The sequence below is a fragment of the Mustelus asterias genome, chromosome X (genome assembly GCF_964213995.1).
Source record: "Mustelus asterias chromosome X, sMusAst1.hap1.1, whole genome shotgun sequence".
Lineage (NCBI taxonomy): Eukaryota > Metazoa > Chordata > Chondrichthyes > Carcharhiniformes > Triakidae > Mustelus > Mustelus asterias.
In genome coordinates this window covers 13333024-13346105 of record NC_135834.1, presented here as the reverse complement: position 1 = coordinate 13346105, position 13082 = coordinate 13333024, and the positions used below count along the sequence as shown (strand labels likewise).

The 13082-nt window shown below is 41.2% G+C and overlaps 1 protein-coding gene across 2 annotated transcripts in view; it reads left to right on the top strand.

Annotated features, from left to right (window-relative positions):
- Positions 1 to 283: 283 nt before the first annotated feature.
- spats2 (spermatogenesis associated serine rich 2) overlaps positions 284 to 13082 on the top strand; it is a 116291-nt gene continuing 103492 nt past the window's right edge. The window contains exons 1-2 of one of the 2 annotated variants that reach the window (XM_078201283.1): positions 284 to 373; positions 1072 to 1247. In XM_078201283.1, the coding sequence (XP_078057409.1) occupies positions 1223 to 1247 (25 nt within the window). In that variant the 5' untranslated portion in view covers positions 284 to 373; positions 1072 to 1222. Of the gene's footprint in view, positions 495 to 1071; positions 1248 to 13082 lie in introns of both variants that reach the window. The other variant, XM_078201284.1, reaches the window with a different exon arrangement.

Genomic DNA, 13082 nt, shown 5'->3' with positions numbered 1-13082 from the left:
AGAACAATTAGCAGAATTGACCATTCTGGAACTTTCCAGATCTCTCAGGGCAACTAATAGAGTTACTTGCTTCCGAGCTGGATTGAAGACTATTTTTTTTACTCACTCGTGTTTTATAGATTTAAGAAAACTTGTCAAGGCTAGTTGTGTTCGACTAATTTCGGCTCCAGCAAGACTCTTTGGGGGCGGCATTTTTCACTCGTTTCTCCTCAGGTGTCGAGCGCCTTTCGGAATCGCTCGGCTTTTCCCTGTCCGCGAGTCGCCTCTTCGGCGCGGAAGTGACGTGTGGGGAGTGAGCGGCGGAGCCGAGTTACTGAGTTTTGTTGCGAGTCCAGTCTGAGAAGTGGCACTGTCGTCGTCTCTGCTGAAGGAGGTTCACCCTTGACCTTTCTTTAGAATCCTTGCTAAAATAACTGTTTATTCTGCTTCTTCACCTTTTTAAAACTCTTGGAAAGTCACCAGGTGGAGAAGAGGCGGGAGGGGAAAATTGCGAGGCGAGTTTCCTCAGGAAAGCTCGGGTTAGCTTTCTCTCGGTCTGCAAGACCAGTCCTGTTTGAGACCAGGCTGACCACCTGGCTGTTTTAATTAAGTAGAGAGGGGGATTGAGAGAAAGAGAGGACAAAGGCTTTATTCTTATTATTGGATCGCTCCAGTCTGGAAAATAAAAAAAAAGCAAGCAACTGTAGGCGAAGAAAAGGAAGCCTGATCACTGACTGCAAGCTTCATTTGTTGGGGTGGGAGGGAATTGTGAGACCAAAAAAACCCCCAAAATTTTGACATCACTGGGCCCCTTTGCAGAATCGCCCCCACAAAGAAAGGGCTTTGTGACAGAGAAAGCTCCCCATCCTCGCCTCACACCCCCTCCTCCCCTCCCCCTCCCCCATCGCCGTAATAAGACTTGTCTATCCTGATTTTTCTTTAAAAGGCTGTTGCGTGTCTGTTTGATTCCTTTTGTAAGATTTGAAGTCTTATCGCACGGAAGACGGGAGTGATCACTAATCTTGTAAATTTTCTGACAGTCTGCAGTGGACAGAACAAAAATAATCTTTATTAATTGTTGTCGATTTGTAGTGCGCTCAATGTCAGGGACATTGCTGAGAAGAGACCTTTTAACGGAAACTACACCTACTTGGAGGAGTGAAGAAGGTGATTACTAAGCTCCCGTTCATCAAGTTAAACTCGGTGACTGTGCGCCTAAAACTTTCTTTTAAAAACAACGGGGATGGCTAAAAAGCAAAATCAAAAGGGTGAGTGAAAATCAGTAAAAGACATGCATGCTTTGCTCGAGTATTAATTTGTTTTTCTACACTTCGATACACCAAACTGCATTCACCTTCAACTTGCAGTAGGTTTGCCTCTTAATTTTGAAGATAATTTTGTAATCAGTTTTTCAAAACAATCTATTTAATATCGCAGGGTTTTAGTATGATGAAAAGGAAGTATGATAAAGAAAGGAAGGATAGACTATGAAGCTAGGCTAGCAATTAATATAAAAAAATGATAGTAAAAGTTTTTATAAATATATAAAAAGGAATAGAGTGGCTAGAGTGAATGTTGGACCCTTGGAGGACGAGAGGGGGGAGTTAATAGTGGGAAATGAGGATATGGCTGAGTCTTTAAATAAGTTTTTTGTGTCGGTCTTCACGGTGGAGGACACAAATAGTTTGCCAAATATTAACGATAGAGGGTTGGCAGCAGGAGAAATACTTAATACAATTAATGTTACCAGAGAGGCAGTGCTGGGTAGACTAATGGGACTGAAGGTGGACAAGTCCCCGCGTCCGGATGGAATGCATCCCAGGGTATTGAAAGAAATGTCAGAGGTAATAGTGGATGCGTTAGTGATTATTTATCAAAACTCGTTGCATTCTGGGGTAGTGCCGGTTGATTGGAAAACGGCTAATGTTACGCCGCTGTTTAAAAAAAGGAAGGAGACAAAAGGCGGGTAACTATAGGCCGGTCAGCTTAACGTCTGTAGTAGGGAAAATGCTGGAATCCATTATTAAAGAGGAGATAGCAGGGCATCTGGATAGAAATGGTTCGATCAATCAGACGCAGCATGGATTCATGAGGGGAAAGTCGTGCTTGACGAACATGTTGGATTTTTATGAAGATGTGACTAGGGCGGTTGATGGAGGAGAACCGGTGGATGCGGTGTTTTTGGATTTCCAAAAGGCGTTTGATAAGGTGCCCCATAAAAGGCTGCTGAAGAAGATTAGGGCACACGGAGTTGGGGGTAGTGTGTTAAAGTGGATTGGGGACTGGCTATCCGACAGGAAGCAAAGAGTCGGAATAAATGGGTGTTTTTCCGGTTGGAGGAAGGTAACTAGTGGCGTGCCGCAGGGATCGGTACTCGGGCCGCAACTGTTTACCATTTATATAGATGATCTGGAGGAGGGGACGGAGTGTAGGGTAACGAAGTTTGCAGACGACACAAAGATAAGTGGAAAAGTGAATCGTGTGGAGGACGGAGAAGATCTGCAGAGAGATTTGGACAGGCTGAGTGAGTGGGCGAGGATATGGCAAATGGAGTATAACGTTGAGAAATGCGAGGTTATACACTTTGGAGGAAATAATAACAAATGGGATTACTATCTCAATGGAAACAAATTAAAACATGCTACCGTGCAAAGGGACCTGGGGGTCCTTGTGCATGAGACGCAAAAGCCCAGTCTGCAGGTACAACAGGTGATCAAGAAGGCAAATGGGATGTTGGCCTATATTGCGAAGGGGATAGAATATAAAAGCAGGGATGTCTTGATGCACCTGTACAGGGCATTGGTGAGGCCGCAGCTGGAATACTGTGTGCAGTATTGGTCCCCTTATATGAGGAAGGATATATTGGCATTGGAGGGAGTGCAGAGAAGGTTCACCAGGTTGATACCGGAGATGAGGGGTTTGGATTATGAGGAGAGGCTGAGGAGATTGGGTTTGTACTCGTTGGAGTTTAGAAGGATGAGGGGGGATCTTATGGAGACTTATAAGATAATGCGGGGGCTGGATAGGGTAGAGGCGGAGAGATTCTTTCCACTTAGTAAGGAAGTTAAAACTAGAGGACACAGCCTCAAAATAAAGGGGGGTCGGTTTAAGACAGAGTTGAGGAGGAACTTCTTCTCCCAGAGGGTGGTGAATCTCTGGAATTCTCTGCCCACTGAGGTGGTGGAGGCTACCTCGCTGAATATGTTTAAAGCGCGGATGGATGGATTCCTGATCGGTAAGGGAATTAAGGGTTATGGGGATCAGGCGGGTAAGTGGTACTGATCCACGTCAGATCAGCCATGATCTTATTGAATGGCGGGGCAGGCTCGAGGGGCTAGATGGCCTACTCCTGCTCCTATTTCTTATGTTCTTATGAAAAGGGCTTTACAACAGAATACTAGTTTTTAGATTATTTCAGAAGTAGAGTTTTATTGAATCCCAGGTGTTGCTGCCCTATTCAGTGCAGGATTAATGAATGAATTCTGACAAGCTGATCCCCCAGTTTTAAAAGTATGGAAGGGAAAGAGAAGTGGAAGTGGGAGCACATACCAACAGTGGCAAGTAAGGGTGAAATTTGTAGACAAATTAGAGTGATTAGCAGAGGGCTATAATAGTGGATTTTATTTATCAAAAAACAGACTGCAGTAATGTTTGTGGTGAGGAGAGAGAGAGGCTTTTCTGTCATGTTCTGGGGCAGAGTGTCAGCCGTCAATCAGTTGGTAGTACTCTCGCCTTCCAGGTTCAAGTCCTACTTTAGGGCTTGTGCACAAAAATCTGTGCTGACACTCCAGTGCAGTACTTGGAGAGTGCTGCACTCTCAGAAGTGCTATATTTTGGATGAGTCATTAAACTGAGACTCCATCTGCTTGCTCGGGTGGAGGTAAAAGATCCCATGACACTATTTCGAAGAACAGGGGAGTTGTGATCAGTGTCCTGGCCAATATTTATCCCTCAATTAACATCATAAAACAGATTATTTGATCATTATCACATTGCTGTTTGTGGGGATTTGCTGTGTGCAAATTGACTGCTGCACTTTCTACGCTACAACAATGACTACACTTCAAAAGTACTTTGTTGGCTGTAAAGCACTTTGATATGTTCGGTAGTTGTGAAAAGTGCTATTTCAATGTTTGTTTTTCCCTGTTTTCTCATTCACTATTTTGCTACTCCTAAAAGGAAGGAAGTGCTAGCTGTTCTGATTCTGGGTAAAGAAAGTATTCCACCGATAAGGAAAAGATATGGAAAACAATATCAATATAATATTGACTATTGGCTCAATATGATAATAGAGAAGGAAAAATTAAAGTTCAAGGCAAGAGTTTGTGAATAGTAGATGGCAAATTAAAACAAGATGTGGAGTTATCGGCGTTGGACTGGGGTAGGCACAATAAGTAGTCTCACAACGCCAGGATAAAGTCCACAGGTTTATTTGGTAGCATGAGCTTTCGGAGCGCCGCTCCTTCATCAGGTGACTTTAACCTGGTGTTGTGAGACTACTTACTGAAATTAAAACAAGGTAGCAAGGGATCTTTGCCTAGGGAAAAATGGCAAACAGAACCATAGATCAGCAATATATTTTAAGCAGGAATGGAATGTCTGCAAATCAAGTACATTCCAGTGATAGGGAAAAAGTGTCCTGAAGGATTGGATTAAATGGCTGAATTGGGACATCAGATCAAATTCAAACCTTTCAAAGAATCATCCAGTTTTTAACAGGGTAATAATAAAAATGAAAGGACAAATGTAAAGAATATGTAGGAAAACTACAAACCGAGGTTAGGGAAGCTAATGGGTTAGAGAGAATTGGCAAAAAAAGCAATAAAAAGGTTTACTGTAGACGGTCATAAAACAATGGTCAATGTAGGGGTTGAACTGCTGAGAATTAAGTGAGGCAATGACCGAGATACGATGGACCTTTACCTCACTTTTCATGTGAGAGTTGGATATTGAAACCGGAGGTCATCAGAGTTAATATTCAGTGAGAAATGACGCTAAAGAAGTTTCTAAAACATAAGTAGAAAAATCATTTGGAACCTGAATATCAGGTCATTAAATTATTGGTAAATTGCTGAGGCTATCCGAGCTGCTATTGAAGAGTCCATCGTCTCATACAACATGTTCAATTTTAAAAATAAAAAAACTGTCCTTCCTGCCAGGAGTCCCAGAATCCTCGTGAACTTCTTCACCACACAAGCATGTATTGACTCTTTCTCTCTGGGCAGAGTGGGGTTTATTACAATTGAAGCTGGCAAGTTGAGTTTTAACAAGAAAGTGAATTGGTGGGTGGGAGAGCTGGAATGGCTGTGATGATGCTGAGGTGTCAGAAAATGCAATTATGCTTCCTCCAGGACTCCTGAAGAAATGCAGTTGGGTATATAAGGCAAAAACCAGAAGTTCCTGGAAAGTGAGAGACTTAGATTGAAGATGACGCGCTGCTGCCTTGTGTAATTGTTACCAGTTATTTCATACATAGTTGGAACTATGACTGGATGAAGTTGAAGACCCTAGTGGTCTTCAAAGCTGGCATCCAAACAATTGAAACTGATATGAACTTGCGTAAGCCACAACCACAATGATTGGAGTCAGCAGGTGGCTTCGATCACTTTTGCACTTTGTGCCAGCATGGATGATACTCTGGTCTGGAATGTGTGTTCCTAAGAACCATGACCAAGATGGTGCCGGAGCGTGGCGACTTCTTCCAAGCTGTGCCCAGCATACCCTCTAATTCTATCTTTTACTCTTGTTCTATGCTTTTAAAGAAAATTACAGATTTTGTTTGAGGCTATCTTGTTTACATCTGTTTGTTCTTTCTCTTTTTTCACCTCTATTTTGGAGGGAAGAGATTGTACTGTTCTATCACTTCCTCCTCTGCCATATTCTCTTTTTTTAATTATTAATTTTGAGCACAAAGTAATAGTTTTAAAGTGTGTGGATCTCTTGTGGCATAACTCATGAAGAATCAGAGGTTCCATTGTTGCAGTGAAAGGGGAATGGTGCACATTGCCACTGAAAGGATGTGGAGAAACTTTAAAATGAGGCACTGTGGGATGTATTTTTTTGGATCCTAATAATTTTGTTAGCCTGACGGATACTTCACACACGACATTTCCATTGCTGAACAGGAGATTGGATTTTCAAGTAGCATATCCCAGTATGATCTTTGAATGGCCAGTCCTGCTATTGATCCTAAAAAGAACTCTTGCCGCAGCTCCAAATCGTGATGGTGTTCACGAGACTTGAGTTAGGCAGCTTTGTGTTGCATTCTGAGAATTGAAAGGCACAGATTACCTTATAATATATATTAGATTGCAATATAATGCTGGAATATTCCAACTTGCTACCTGGTTGAGCCTCATTCATTCAACAGTAATAGCTCAGTGAAGCCCATGAATTTAAGCCTCAACTTTCTTAGCTTGGCATGGGCCATTGACAGAAATATTTTAAAACACAAATGACTGCTATAAATCTTTAACAGTTTGTGATTTTGTTTTCCTGGCGGATATTGGAATACTCTAAGCAGAATACTATATAATGTCCTGTGACACTGCTCAGATTTTTTTTAAAACCTTGAGTTTAGTGTTTCTTCATGTGCTACGGGTAAATATATTTGCCTCCCTCACATAACAGTTACATTAATAAATTTATCCATGTATGTAACAGGCAGTTTCAGAAATAAACCCTTGGATTTAGTTACATTGTGTTTCCTGTCAGTTATCTCTGAGGTCATGGTACACTTTGCTTTGAAGTTTATAAATACACAAAATTCAAGGTTAGCTCTACTTTTAACATTTCAGTGTGACAGATGTGCCATATTTTTTAATGTACTAATTGAATAATTATTACTCATCTCCTGTAGCATTGCTCAGCATTTAACTGAGTACTAGACTTAAGAAATTTGCGGAATAGTTATTAACAGTAGATGGACGCTTATGCTTTTATTCCAACCAAGTTAACCTCACCAAAGTTTGTGTACCTCTGGTTTTTGTTAACTTAACAGTTAACTTATTTGCATGCCAAGTATTCTGCAGTTAAAAATCACAGCAAATCTATATATGAAGTTGATTATCCACTGACAAACATGATTAAGAATTAGTCCAGTAATTTAATTTGTAAAGTACTGCAGCTTGTTAGATTCTGAAGTTTTCCTTTTTAATACACAATTTATGGGCAATCTTAAAAAGTTTTTTAAAAAACAGCTTGATGATTTTCCAAGGAGTAAATTGTAGAAATTTAAAGTGTTTCTCGAACTGTACACTTTGTAAATATACTTTAAACTCTCAAACCCCTGCTGTTACATTTATTTTGCGGTCAGGAAAACCCTTGCCGTCTATCTTTAAGTAATAAGATTGAAGTCTGCAAAACTTATGGCAATTTATTGTGATCGCCAACCCTGTTTTACTCTGTACTTAACATATTTGTAAATGAGGGAAAACCCCAAAAAAGATTCTAACAGAATCGCTCTGTGCTAATGACTCTCTCAAAAGAAAATGGACGCAGTTGCAACACAGAATTAGGGCAAGTTAGTTCAAATATTCTAGATCCTGATGATGATAAAAGGCAGCTCAGATGGCATTTTAAAAGCACCTGCCAACTTTCAAGTATTGTGTAGCCTCTTAGTGTAATCCTTTGAATGGCTTAGTAAATTGCAGAAAATGGGTACTGCAGCTTTTCACTTGACTACAAGATTAATTAAATGTTCAGAGGCAGATTTGCAGTTCGTGGGGCCCCGACCTCCCCTTCATTTATGGGTACCCTCCCAACCCCGCCCACCCTCGCCCCATAGAATGCAAAGCCAATAATACACAAATTTATCACTGTTTTGGTGTTTTGTAAAAACACCTGTATGAATATTGCTGAATTGAAATCCAAGCTTATCCCTTGTCCGAATGATGGTAAAGTTGGTCAATATTGCGATGCGAGTCTCCAGGCAAGCAAACATGGAATTTACTGATGAGAAACGAGATGGAAAAATCAGCCAATGACTTCACTGCAGTGCGGGACAGAATGAGCCAGTGCAGGAGCGAATACTGTAATCGACAAAATACATATACTCTCATTCAGTATTTTTGATGTCCAAAACTAAATTTGCAATGATTTCCAGAAGTGTGAGAGTGTAGCTGGACAAAAAGAAATCACTCTACAACTTCACCATCGCTGGTCACATATGTTAAAATTATTGTTAATTGGTCCATATGATCCGCATATGGTGTTGAATCAACTATTATGGAATAGTATTTGGTATCTTTAACATCATTAGTGAATTGGTTTCTGAGCCGCTCTGCCATTAGTGATGAAGTTATCATAGGTTTGGTGCGTTAAAAAGTTGTGCCACAATGTTGTTAACTTTTCAGATGCTGTTTGAGAAACCCATCAAATTCACTCGAGATATTCAAGGCAGGCTAAAAAATTACTTCTAAATTGACAATGATACCTCATCATGTCCTCTTAGAGGTAGTCCCAAAGAAGACAGCGGTTTGACTGTGGTAACAACATGTCTCAACATTTTCCTCCGATAAGAACACTACTTTTCAATCTGAGCCGATAATGCAGAAACAATTCTTCCAGATAATTTACATCTTTGCATGAATGCACACATAGCTTTAATATGAGCTTTGGAAGTTTCATGATCAGCAATATCTCTTCCAACATTTCTCCAGTTAGATTACCCATTGCAAATGCTTGTTTGCCCTTTCTGGGGTCAGAGAATCACAGGTAAATAACAGTAGACTCCATGAGCGGTTTCGAGGGGAAAAATCAACCAATTTCTAATTTCCATCATTCCATTTCTCTTCACCCTCAGAAAAATGAGACTTATGAAGACTTCCAACCTGTTTTCAGCCTCCAACCTCAAAATTTTCTCAATTTTTCCATATTATCTATTATAACTATTCCATCATACCCAGTGGAACAGATTCTAGCCATAAGGCAATATCTTCAGGGTAAGTTTCTTCCCTCACTTCAACAGAAGAATCGGTAATATCTTGTAGTTCCATTGTCATTTCAGAGTCCACTTCTTGTTCAACTTTTTCAGGCGATGTGGTATCTCTGGAAATCAGAAAGTCTAATCATCAGATAATCCACCCATACATTTGGTGGATGAGGAGGAATGCACAGTTTGTGTACTGCTCAATACTTTGAACTTTTTAAAGTAAAATGACAAACTGTCTTTTTGCCTGGCTTCATCCTCTTGCCTCACCTTCAATTTTCTGCGTTTTTGACTGTCAGATTAATAGTGTCACTTCATATTGCTAAAGAAACTGATCTTGATTTCAATGGCGTTTGCACAGTCAATCCCACATTTTTATCAACTTCAATTCAAGCTCAGGTCAGGGCCCTGTGCCTAGGCGTAGTGTGTTTCATTGTTCTGTTGGTCATGGCCGCAGTACGGATCCTGGACCATTGGAACTTAGAAATCTTTCCAACAGTGTATTCAAAATCAGCTAACCTGTGCACTTGGATTGATTTCAGAAGGCAGTCAATAGATAATTTGGTGACTTAGTAAATCATTCATCAATTTCATTTTTAAGCAACTGAATTTTACTTGCCTCGTAATAGATATTTGCTGTACAAAATAAGAGCTGTTTATATAAATTGCGATCCAACTGCTTTAAGATATTCTTGGCTTTGTTCATTGAACTTCTGGAAGAATTCCTGCAAGGGAAAGTAGGTTTCTTAAACATAGCAAGTTGTTACAAAATGCACCGCCTGAGAAGTTGGTGGAAACAGATTCAATAATAAGTTTTGAAAGGGGAATTGAATATATGCTTGGAGAAATTTGTAGAGCTATGGGAAAAGGAAGGGGAGTGCAACTAATTTGAGTAGATTTTACAAAGAGCTGGTAAAAATATGATGGGTTGAATAGCCTCCAGTGCTGTATTGAAGTGTCAGTTTAGATTATGTTGTCCAATCTCTGGAGTTGGGTCCTCATCTATGATTTTCTCAATCAGGCAAGAATGCTGCTATTAAGCTGAAGCTACTCAGGTTCCATTGGAGGAATTTATCAGTGGCATGTCAGGTAGGTAATGCTGTTGCAATCGGTTTTGCCATGACCTATGAGTTGTAACACCTCCATATAGTGTAATTTTTTACCTTCCCAGTATTTCTCTCTTAAACTAGAAAGAATATGTGCAGGTAAAATAATCTAGCATTTGGCAAAAAAGTAATCATGTCAAAAGAGGTTAAATGTATGCTGTGGGAAACAATACCTATAGTAATGGTATTCAGTGTAGTCTGGGAACACTTAAAACCCTACTTCTGCTTCCTTCTGCTTCATCTGTGGCTGCTGAAGACTCACCCTTTTACATACTTATGGGTTTGCACTCGTGTTTAAGGTCTTCCTGCCTGTGGGATGTTAATAGAGGTTGGTTGCAATACTGTCCTATCTCTGGTTCTCGGCAGAGAAAGTAAGTAAATTGTTAAGAGCACAGCTGATGTTAAATGCCAGGGTATTCCAGGAAGGGAAGCTTGAAACACCTGCTCTCTTATTTTGCAATTTGGGATAAGAACTAGGAGCAGGAGTAGGCCATCTGGCCCCTCGAGCCTGCTCCGCCATTCAATAAGATCATGGCTGATCTTTTTGTGGACTCAGTTCCACTTAACCGCCCGCTCACCATAACCCTTAATTCCTTTACTGTTCAAAAATGTATCTATCCTTGCCTTAACATTCAATGAGGTAGGCTCAACTGTTTCACTGGGCAGGGAATCCCACAGATTCACAATTCTTTGGGTGAAGAAGTTCCTCCTCAACTCAGTCCTAAATCTGCTTCCCCTTATTTTGAGGCTATGCCCCCTAGTTCTAGTTTCACCTGCCAGTGGAAACAACTTCCCTGCTTCTATCTTATCTATTCCCTTCATAATCTTATATGTTTCTATAAGATCTCCCCTCATTCTTCTGAATTCCAATGAGTATAGCCCCAGTCTACTCAGTCTCTCCTCATAAGCCAATCCTCTGCACCCCTTCCAGTGTCAGTATATCCTTCCTCAAGTAAGGAAACCAAAACTGTATACAGTACTCCAGGTGTGGCCTCACCAGCAACTTATACAGCTGCAACATAATCTCGCTGTTTTTAAACTCCATCCCTCGAGCAATAAAGGACAAAATTCCATTTGCCTTCTTAATTACCTGCTGCACCTGCAAACCAACTCCTTGAGATTCCTGCAAAAGGACACCCAGGTCCCTCTGCACAGCAGCATGCTGCAATGTTTTACCATTTAAATAACAGTTCATTTTGCTATTATTCCTACCAAAATGGATTACCTCACATTTACCAACATTGTACTCCATCTGCCAGATCCTCGTCCACTCACTTAGACTATCTATATCCCTTTGCAGACTTTCAGCGTCCTCTGCACTCTTTGCTCTGCCACCCATCTTAGTGTCATCTGCGAATTTTGACACACTACACTTGGTCCCCAACTCCAAATCATCTATGTGAATTGTAAACAATTGCGGTCCCAACACTGATCCCTGAGGCATCACTAGTCACTGATCTCCAACCAGAAAAACACCCATTTACCCCCCACTCTTTGCTTCCTGTTAGTTAACCAATCCTCTATCCATGCTAATACATTACCCGTAACACTGTTCACCTTTATCTTATGTAGCAGTCTTTGGTGCGGCACCTTGTCAAATGCCTTCTGGATAATGTGAGGAAAGATGTGAAAACTAGAGAATGATGTCCCAAACATCTTTGTGATGGTTTTAAATAAAATAAAAGTTCATTAAGCAAAATTCACAACAGGAAAGTTAACTAGAAAGGTACTTAATTAACTCTATGGCCAAACACAGTATATTTAAATGTACTCAGTTCCAAATCCTTGTTTTCCGTAACTTCAGAGCTAATCCTCCCAAACAACATCCTATAGGGTTCTAAAAGCTATAAGCAAAATCCAGTATGAGTTACCACACAAGCACAACTGGTTTTCCAAACGGGTGTTTCTACAGACACAGCTTGCTGGGAGCTTACACAGCTTTTCCTGCTGGGGGCTAAGTTCTCAAAAGAGCTAACGTGCATAGGTTGAAATTGCTCTTGATAAACTGTTTTCCCTTTTGAATCTTCCCTCATCTGAACTAACCTCCTTAGAAGTTACTCTCTGGGCACGGCACAGTGGTTAGCACTGCTGCCTCACAGCGCCAGGGACCCGGGTTCGATTCCTGGCTTGGGTCACTGTGTGGAGTTTGCACGTTCTCCCCGTGTCTGCATGGGTTTCCTCTGGGTATCCCACAGTCCGAAAGACGTGCTGGTTAGGTGCATTGGCCATGCTAAATTCTCCCTCCGAGTACCCGACCAGGTGCTGGAGTGTGGCCACTGGGGGATTTTCACAGTAACTTCATTTAAGTGTGAATGCAAGCCTAATTGTGACATTAATAAATAAACTTTAAAATTAATTACTTTAATTTTAAGTCCACCTTTTAGAATATAATTTTGAAGTTCACACCTCCCCTCCCCCTCTGAACTTTTAACATTTTACTCAAACCTTTGACGTTCTATTTTCCATTGTTACCAACTGCACATTTTCCTACATTATATTCCATCTGCCAAGTTTTTGCCCACTCACCTAACCTGTCTACATCCCCCTCTAGACTCTTTGGGCGAGATTATCCAGCTGCGCTCACACCACGTTTGGAAAATCCTGCCCGAGGCCAATGGACCTTTGCATGGTCTGTGTCCTGCCCGCTACGATTCCTGTGACGGGCGGGACGGGAAAATGCCACCCTCACTACTGCCTTCCCACCTATTGTGTTATCTGCAAACTTGGCAATAGTACATTCACTTCCCTCATCCAAGTCATTAATATATTAAGTAAGGCCAAGTGGTAAATTCTGGGTTTTCAGACTATGGTCTACACTTCAAATGGGAACATATCGGCATGGTGGCACAGTAGTTAGTACTGCTGCCTCACAGCTCCAGGGACCCGGATTCGATTCCCGGCTTGGGTCACTGTCTGTGTGGAGTTTGCACATTCTCCCCGTGTCTGCATGGGTTTCCTCCGGGTGCTCCGGTTTCCTCCCACAGTCCGAAAGATGTACTGGTTAGGTGCATTGGCCATGCTAAATTCTCCCTCCGTGTACCCGAACAGGTGCCGGAGTGTGGCAACTA